Source organism: Ictalurus punctatus, chromosome 23 (genome assembly GCF_001660625.3).
Source record: "Ictalurus punctatus breed USDA103 chromosome 23, Coco_2.0, whole genome shotgun sequence".
NCBI classification, from domain to species: Eukaryota; Metazoa; Chordata; class Actinopteri; order Siluriformes; family Ictaluridae; genus Ictalurus; species Ictalurus punctatus.
In genome coordinates this window covers 2,262,501-2,272,500 of record NC_030438.2, presented here as the reverse complement: position 1 = coordinate 2,272,500, position 10,000 = coordinate 2,262,501, and the positions used below count along the sequence as shown (strand labels likewise).

At 45.9% G+C, this 10,000-nt stretch overlaps 1 protein-coding gene across 10 annotated transcripts in view; it reads left to right on the top strand.

The window, feature by feature from the left end:
* mllt10 (MLLT10 histone lysine methyltransferase DOT1L cofactor) overlaps positions 1-10,000 on the top strand; it is a 75,866-nt gene that overhangs the window by 53,997 nt on the left and 11,869 nt on the right. For all 10 annotated transcript variants that reach the window (XM_017453101.3, XM_017453105.3, XM_017453100.3 and 7 more), the window contains 3 exons: positions 1,290-1,410; positions 4,465-4,537; positions 6,255-6,421. In XM_017453101.3, coding sequence (XP_017308590.1) covers positions 1,290-1,410; positions 4,465-4,537; positions 6,255-6,421 — 361 coding nt within the window. The remainder of the gene's footprint in view (positions 1-1,289; positions 1,411-4,464; positions 4,538-6,254; positions 6,422-10,000) is intronic.

Genomic DNA, 10,000 nt, shown 5'->3' with positions numbered 1-10,000 from the left:
CGAAACGTTGAGCGGATATTCAGGAAATCTTTTTCGCCGCGTCGACTGGTTCTAAATACGCGTCGCGCATTGCGCCTCGCGCTGCCGCAGACAGGAGGACTTCTCGATTGTAGTGGGAAAACCATCCCTGAGTGCACCGTATTCAAAAGGGCTCCTCCTCCTGCAGCTGCTGATAGCTGTTCATTAACGCGTGCGGGTGTTTCAGTATCACTGTACCAGGAGATATGATGATTCTTGAAATTTGTGACGAAATGACATTTAGAAGACTCCTTATAAACGGGACTGGTTTAAAAAAAATTTTATTACGATTTCTGCCAAAAAAAACACAAGGAAATGGAATACAGAGTAATGGGTATTTCAGACCGTCCACAGTTGTGTGTGTGTGTGTGTGTGTGTTGGATATTGCTATTATGAGCTTTGATCTATATGACATTTTATATTTATGAATTCTTGGAGAAATTGAGGCATTGTGCCAGAATCTCCAGAGCTGGCAGCGATCCGGGCGGAACCGAAAGGATCCCTGCGTCATAAAACATCGTGAGCTCGACAGAGGTTAAGTGTGAAGCCCTTAAAGACAACCTAGCCAGCGGAATAAACACGCCGTTATGACACGGCTAAGCTTTTTTTTCTTTTCTTTTTTTTTTTTTTTTTAAAAGCAGATTACGCAACAAATTCGGATTCCGCCGAGTTTCATTCATAATCTGCGAGGCTTTTCTCCTCGTGTTTGGCTGAAGGCCTGGACGGAGAGAGAGAACGTCTCTTAACAGGAAAAGAATGTTTCGCACCCTGCCAGGAATGTGTAGACGAAGTGACGATGGAAAACACCCCGAAGCGCTCGTAATGTTCGAGCAATGCGCCGTGGACTGGCCAGCTTTTTTGTTTTGTTTTTGTTTTGTTTTTCGGGGGGGGGGGGGGGGGCGTAATGTTTTTTTCTCCAAATGCCATCTTGCTGAAAAGAAATGCTCTATTTCTGCACGTACATTGTGATCGAAATCACAAGTCTTGTAGTTAGCACTGCCATTTTGTCAGGCATTTGAAACACCCCCCCACCCCCCACCCGCCCTCCCTCCGAAGCCCTTATTAGGGAAATGGTTTAATTGGATTAAATAATTAGTGTTAGAAGCACATGATGTGTGAGGCTGCTGTCGTCTGGCTTTGCAGGGAATACAGCTGGCGTGGTGCTTTATTAACTCCCCCACACGCTCACACAATTTACATTCTGCTTCTTTCACTGCGGCTCTTTGAATAAATTGTGATTATTTATTTTTTTTCTTGTTTTTTTTTTCCAGCTGCAGTCGAACTCATTATCGGGAACCTTTAACCCGGCGCCGTCCCATATGTTTGGCAACCGGCTAAATCCCAACTCTGCCATGGCCGCCCTCATCGCCCAGTCAGAGAATTCTCCAGCAGGTGAGGAGACACACACACACACACACACACCATCCAGTTTCAGCTTCTGTTAACCTCCTGCTATCACAAAGGTCACGTCTCAGATCTCTCCTCTGCGGTCTCCTTGCTTCTCTGTTCCTGTGGAATGTGGGCTCAGCAGAGAGGTAGAGCGAATGAAACTCCCCGGGACGGGCGAGTAGAAAGACCGAGACGAGCGGAGAGTGCACATACCTGTTAAATGAAGCATGCTAGCACTCAGACATTTCATTAATCTGGCCAGTGACTGTGGAAATGACACAGTGGGGATATCCCTCACCTCACCAATCCCACAATCCACAGGCCATGCTGAAAATGGGGACCAGCTGAAGGGGGAGAGGGTGGGCATGTGGCCTTTGAGAAATAATGGATCAGTCATGGCCTCGTTCTTAAGGGGTGGGGGGGGAGGGGTCAGGAGGTCGTCGAGCTAAGAATAGGAGAGGGAGCGGTAAAGAAAAGCAGTGCTCGGGTTCAGAAAGCCCGATCTGCTAGTCTGTAGAAATCACTCACCGTGTTTCCATATAGATAGAGCTCCTGATCAGACCGGAATGTTTCCGTAAGCGACGTCGATTCGTTGGAGCAGCTAAATGAAGCACGCGACGACGAATAAAGCGTAAGCATATAGGAACAAACAGAAAATCGTAAAAAAAATAAATAAATACAGTCAGAGGAAAAAATATATTTTACGGTCATCACATAGTTACGCGGTCCTCTTCATCTCCGTGTGAACAGCACGTAAGGAAACAGAGCCCAGAAAGTCCTCAGATTTACAACCAGCGGTCCTTTTTAAATAATAATAATAATAATTATTATTATTATTATTATTATTATTATTTTTGCTTAATAATAATCATTTTACTTATTTCTTCACACATTTGAAACATTTTACCTTTGACCCCCCCCGAGTGTGCACTAATGACGTCACATGTTTAACGGAAATTCAATTTCTTGGTCATTTAACTATAATATAAATCCGACCGATCCCCTCAGTACAGGTTTCAAGAACGTTATTTAAATGTGTGGCCAAAAAAAACAAAAACAAACGTGATCTCTTTACTTATTAATGCTGTAGAACTTTCCGTCTCCTCACCGTTGCACCAACAAGCACACCGCGTCCACGTCGAGGTCATATTATAGACCTAGTCGTTTTTGAGTTATTGAGGTTTGGACGAAATCCCTTCGAGTCACGTGACCAGTCATAACCGGATGCACTCGATAATAAATATAGGAACTTTTGATCGTGGTGCGTTGTACGTTCCACCACTGAACAGGGGGGGGGGGCATTTATTTATTTATTTATTTATTTATTTTCCTTGCCAATATTTGTGATGCAACTTGCAGAGTTTATGTATTTATTTATTTATTTATTTATTTATTTATTTATTTTTGCCGGGGAAACCACTCGTATTGGCGAAATTGCAACCGCGTGAAATTGTTTTGCACGCTCTTTCGCAGTGATGAAATGAGACCCATTAGCTGTACCCGTCTCCGACGCGTGCGAATCGTAGAACGCTTGGGCCGAACGCGCGTCGTGATGACGTCACACGATGCGTCTTGGCCCGAACCTGCGGTAGTGATATGGAAAAATTTCAAGCTCCACCGGTTATTGCTCCTTAACCCCCACCACCCCCACCACCACCCCCACCACCCCCACACGTACATACTCTAATGCATTAGTGAGACAAGCATATGAATTGTTACTCAGATATTTCATTTAAAAACTCTACATTTTTTTTTCTTCCTACGTTGAATGATGAATTGCCTGACGTGGTTTTTCCACAAAAAGTCACTAAAAAAATAAAAAAAATAAAAAAGACTCGAAACATCCAGATTCTATTTATATGCAAATTTAAAAAGGCCCCTGACGCCGTGTACGCTGTTCTCTTTTGGTAAACAGTGTCGCGTTGTAATTGTTTGCATATCGGGACCCGATTGGCTCCTATATTAAACGATGATAACGCTCGCCTGTCCTTCGTTCAGCGGCGAGTCACGCTTTCCTGTTCGATGCAGAGGTCCGTAGGTGCAAAGCACATCACCAACCCAAAACCTGTAAACGGCAAATATGGACGTATGACTCATGTCCGAGGATAAAAGAACGGCACGTTTCGAGTCCGTTAACGTTTTAAAGTCACGTTAACCTGTGTTGTTCTCCTGAGGAGTTAACATCGTTCACTTAGAAGGAATCCATGCGTTTTGCACTGACAGCCTCACCGTACGCTTTATAAAAAAAAAAATGTGGATAAAGTGTGAAAATGGAAAGTTTCCCGAGACGTCATTTACAGCGAGTCGTTTTTAACACGAGCAGAACAACAGGGTCGGTGCTACTCGCGGTCCGACCCTGGTTTTCTGTCAGCACAGAGCGTTCGAGGGCTCCTTTCTAATTGTGTTGAAAGGCTACGACACCGCATTGAGTAATACGTTTCCTGACACAGCGCAGCGCTCCTCCTGATGAGAGGAAAGAGGACTCTTCCTGATTCAGGACCATGCTCCACCCCCCCCACCCCCTCAGCGTCGAGGACGAAGGGGCACCCGGCTTCAGTGCTTCAGGCGCTGCTGGCCTGGAAAGTGTTAAAGCTGAAAAAGGAAGAAGAGAACCGTGCAGGGGGCTGCGATTGGCTGGCGTTGACTGGAGGGGGATGGGGAGATGCACGAGAGAACTGGGGGGAGGGGTTGTGTCTGACTTCAGCACATGTGTGATTCATTACTTTCACTGGTGAAAATGAAAAGCAGGGTCTGGCATGGGGCCTGCAGGGCTGCGGGGGGAGAAAGACAGAGAGCACGGGGGCGCGACGAAGAGGGGGAGAGAGAGAGAGAGAGAGAAAGAAAGAGAGAAAATGGGGGAGGGAGTAATGTAGGCGTCTCAGTGACACTCAGTGCGCAGCCTGAGCTGCCAGAGTCAACACTCGAGCTGAAGATGGATTTGCGTGAGGGAGTTGCGATGGCCGCCGGGCCAGCGGAGGACCTTCTTCTTCCTCTTCTTCTGTTCCCTCCTTTCTCAAGCTCCATCTCCTTATCGACTGCACTCTGTTTATCTTTCAGATCAGGAGCTGGGGGATGGGGCGCTCGGCTTCTCCAGGCGAGGAACCCCACCAAAGGCGAACCTTTCCCCACGGTAAGCCCTATTTACATTCCAGAGCTAGAGGGTGACTGCAAACTCTCTCTCTCTCTCTCTCTCTCTCTCTCTCTCTCTCTCTCTCTCGCTCACCGCTCAGCTGTTTCCTCTATCAGCATCCCGCTGCAGACTGCAATAGATGACACGAGAGCGTCTCTCGGCGCAGCAAAACATCGCGAGCCATTTTACGAAACGCAGCCTTGACAGTGCAGCTTATTCAGGTGGATTTGTACAGCAGGAAGTTATTTAAGCAAGAAGTTTAGATGTAAACGCGGTTGAACACACGCTCTCCTCAGGTAGGTGAACTGCATTAGCGGCTTCATTTCAGCTGGTCCTGGTTTGACAGCTTAACGCGGGGTCATCGGAGTAATGCGCACTACGTCATGTCCGTGTCAATCGTAATATCAATATCGGCCTTATCTCAGAATCCAGCGATATACAGACGCGCTAGGATATAAAAATCTTATAGGTTCCACGTATGATTCAAAAATAAAAATATATATATATATTCCAGGAAAATTACATAAGACTAATTTTAAATGTGTTCACGGCTTCACGTGTAAAAAAATAAAATAAATAAAAATGTTTATATATATATATAATATATATACTGGAGGGAATGTTGTTAAAAAGCAATGTAATTGTAATATACAGTGTTTTTTGGCATGCTGTAATGTGGATTTTTTTTTTTTTTTTTTGTCTAAAAAGATGCAGGAAGAATATCGAAGTCCGTCAGGGCTCAGCAGTGTGACTTTTCAATGGCAATACCACAATAAATCACAACCCCATACACTTGAATATATGCGTATTATCAGACGCAGTTCAAGGTTCGTCACACCGACAAGCAGTGTTTCAACACGCACGACCTTTTCCCTTGTTGATTACTCTCCTAGACGTCCAATAAAAATTTCCCCCGACCAACTCGGTATTCTGTAATGTATTTCAAATGATAATGAAACAAACGTGACTGTTTCACTCGCGCTTCCTTATCGAGCCCCGTGCGGACGTGCGGGCGGATTAACGTTTACTCCCGAAATGTGTGCAAAACGTGTGAAGTGTCAGCAAGTCCCATGTGTCGCACACGCACGCCGGACATATTTAGTCCGGTTTAAATGGCAGGAACGCATCGGTAGCCGGTCAGCGCTCGAACTGTGAACATCTCGCCGGCCATGTTGTTCCCGTGATCCGTGCCGTGGCAGGCTATTACGGCTCGTTGGCGCCGCGCCCGCTCTTAGTGGAGATTTATGAGCATGCGGCGTCCGTCTGTTTTTTCTAATTACCCCAGAGATACATTCACGTGCTTGGGGAAGCCCCTGATGGAGCGGCGCATTCATAACAACAGAGACGGCTGTCTGTCCAAACAAGAGTGCGTTGAGATTTACGGCATCAGAGACGCAGCCAAAACCCCTTTCTGTCTCTCTCTCTCTCTCTCTCTCTCTCTCTCACACGCACACACTCTCACTCCTTCTTTCTTTCTCGCCTTTTCATTAGAGCTGTCTGCTTTGGTTTGTCTCTAAGGACTGATCCTATCCGTGATTGGTCAGTCAGCTCAAATTGGGGTCTTTCGAGCTATACTTTTATTATATTAAATAAACTCCTGGATAAAATTTTCATGCGTCCTGGAGCGCCTTTTTCATGAAACCTAACGCTCTTTGCATGTTATCAAGCGAATACCATGTGTGTCAGTCTTCTGAGAGGTGTCTTCTGACGCGTCCAGGTCTCCGTTAAGCGGACTGCACATACGGTATGACCCGTCAGTGCCTGTGGTGCCGGGATTGGGCTCCGACACGCTTCCACCAGCGGCCACCAGCATCGAACAGCTGCTGGAGAGACAGTGGAACGAAGGCCAGCAGTTTCTACTGCAGCAGGGATCACAGGCAGATGGTGAGTGTGCGTGCGCACACACACACACACACACACACACACACACACACACACACACACACACACACACACACACACACTGTATGATACCATCGTAAGCATGAATACACTGTTCGATTATGCTATACTTATTTATTTATTTATTTATTTATTTTAGATATTACTCAAGCGATAATGTCCCTTGAAATCTGCTACAATATTTATTTATTTTTTCCAAAGATTTGCAAATGAGTCCATCACAATAATATAGAATGATATAGCTATAGAGATACGGTCTAAGATTTGAAAGCATTTCTTCGCACTAAATAGTCTCGCTCTTGCATCTGAATTATAACCCGCAGTATCCCGTCATTCGATCATCCTACCCTAAATGTTTCTCATATATATATATATATATATATATATATATATATATAAAATTACATGCATACAAAAAGGTCTCCTATTTTTTTTTAAACTGATGGAAGGAGTAAAATGATGGCACATACTTGTGACTAGATGAAAACACCATGACGCACACCCGTGCGAAAATGTTTAACGCACAATGCTGTGCCGTGGCTGTAAAAAAATCTTTTGCAACCTTTTTTTTTTTTTATTTGTGCGACGTAGAGACGCAAGAATCCGACCCCGCACACCAGCACAGTAACCTACAGTTCGTGACCATTAGAGCTATCAAAATCCTTAAAGTTGCATTTGCATCGCCAGTCACATGCATCGCAATGTGCAGATTAAAGTGCAGTACATGCACAATGGAATCTTTTGATATTCGCCCCCCCCCCCCCAAAAAAAAAAAAAGTGACTCCAGTACGTTGTATTGGAAATAAATAATAAGTAATGTGACCTTTAGGGTAAATAATTAGGGTTTTTTTTTTAATGATTTTTAATATATATATTTAATCAGAAAATGAATCCCTACATTAAATTTGTGAAAATCTGTGATTTTGCATTTTTTGGTGCCCCTTTTCTATATCCGGATTTCACAGAGTCTTTCTGTGATCGTTGGGGCGTGGCTATTTTCAAAAAAAATACTAGTTTTTTTGCCGAAACCTACTCGAATCGGCGAAACTGCAATTACACGGAATTGTTCTGCACGGTCTCTGGCGGTGACGTCTCGCTGTCGGTAAAATGAGCCGTACTCGCGTACGACGCACGCGCTTCGACCGGCGCTGTGATGACGTGTCCCTGCCCAAATCTCTGGAAAATCCGCGGTCGTTTTTCAAGAATATAGGAATATGTTATGATGCAATATGTGAGATTTGAGCACATTTAGGAAAGGTTTGTTCCGGTCGACTCGCGATATGTGACTAAAAGTAGATGAGATGTCGCGCTCCTGTCCACACAGACGTTCATCCAGACAGAAATGGATTGAAAACGCCCGTGTTGGTACACCAGCCCGGTTACGGCATGTCGTACGCCGTTCTGTCGAACACGTCAAGATTAATGTTGAGAGAGCTACAACAGAAAAGCGTTCCATCGCTGGCGATCGCAGTTCAAATCCCAGTAACGCCATAACCGTGGTAACCGTGCTGTCGCAAGAGAGAGGATTATCAGATCGACCAAACTGCGGAGAAAACGGGGGGGGATATCCGGAGCGGGCGAAATGCGGAAGAGCACTGACGTGGCCAGAAGTTCTACAACATAAAATGACCCACGCAAGCGTTCGTATGTACGGACTGACTGAGGAGGAGATAAATCACTGCTTAAGTTTACACTTGAATACGAACAGTGCAATACGACTTGTAGCGCCGGAGCGCCGGATGCAGGAGCAGCGTACAGCGCGTCCTATTCTGGCGTCTCTGCACGAGGGCGCGCGTCGTCGAATAGGAAATTACAGACCGCAGAGACGGAATCCTCGGTAGGCGTGCTCAGGTTGGCACCGTGGCACACGATGAGAGAACCGTGCAGGCCGCGGACTCTGCGTATACGTGCGGACACGGCTTAGACGTAGCAGTGTGCGTTTCCACAGCGACCGCCCTTCCTCCTCTCCCTTCAAATGCCTAAAAACGATAATTCAAGTAGTGTTTAAACAGCGAAATACATTCCGACAGCTTTAATACACACGCATCGAACTAACGAGTTAAACAAGCTGAACTGTCGCAGCGTGACCCGATGAACCATCCGGCGTTTGACGTGCAGCTCGACGCTGGAAAGTGTTCAGCTGAGCTGTTTGGGTGTAAACGCCGCTTATAGAATAGACGCTTTCCGACGTCGCGGCGCGTCTCGGCTCATCTCGACACTTTAATAAAGCTTGATTAAAGCGGCGGGTGATGATCGGATGCGGGGTCTCAGCGTGCGCTTACGGATTCAGGCAGACGGAGGATGTGATGTTTCGTCTTTTAACAAACGGAAAAAAAAGCATCATTAATTTGATTACCGATTTCAGAGCTAGTCACAATCCCGATCTTTTCAGCGCCTTACAGCTCGTTTCCGTCACTCGGGAGATGAATCATACGCTTTTGATCACGTTTTTGTGCGTTTCAGTCGGCGTGATTGACTGCGTACATCTGTGTTTGATAAAATATGTATATTTACACGTTAGCAGCATTGAACAGCTTGTCAATCAGACGAGCTACACGCCCAGTAAAAGTCTGTAATTACATCCGTCGCAGGACTTTATTGTTCTGCAAGTCGGCGTTCGCCAACAGATTAATGAATTAATTACGTTTGCCACGGTAATTATAAGCTCTCTTCCTTATTGGGGTTTCTTCCTTAGTTCATTTCTCCGATTAACAAATCCATGAAAGTGTTTTTTTTGTTTTTCTTCTTCTTTGCAGTGGCAGAGAGGCGTAGCTCGGTCGTTTAATAGGCGGAGGGGGGGAAAAAAGCTCCTCGTTAACAAATTATTAACCGGACTAATTGACGGACTGGAATTTGTAGAATTTGTTCCTCGTTTAGTTCGTTAGCTAAACGAGCGGTCGTCTCACGGCGTACGATGTTGAAGGCAATCCCATAATTCAGTGCTGTTGAGTTTTGAATCCCGCAGCGCTTTTAATTTAAAAGCCCACGGTGCCCAGGAGCTCCGTTGCGTTCCTCTCCTCAAAGTGTTTGATATGGTGCAGGAGTTCCGTGAAGCTTTTACGCGAGAGAACCCGCCTGGCGATACATCACGCGTTGACTGTTCCGCTTTATGAGGAGCAGCTGTTGGTCATGTACGAGAGGAAACGCTCAACAGGGCCTCAACAGGAAGTGCCAGCATGTGTAGAAGGCGCCCCCCCGTGCTGCTCATCTAAAACCAGTTTTGTGGTTCCGGTAATGCGGGTTAACGTCCGGATATAACCGCTAGTAAATCAGACGACAGGTCGGCTCCACGCCGCTCTCAGGGGTTCAGCCGTGGGTCTGGAACGTCCAGTTATTTCTAGGGTCGATTGCACACCGCACATGTTGACCACGGTGTTGTACGCTGGGTGTGAATTAGTAAAGGTGAATAGCATCAAATCGAAGCAAAGCGCAAGTGAGTAAGTAATAAAACACGGTAGGATGTGCGGGAGTGGGAGGAGTTTGCGATCGCAGAAATGGACGCAAAATCGAGAAAACCGGATTACCGCGGGTTTGGGCCGAGAGGAGTCACGTGACGCGCAT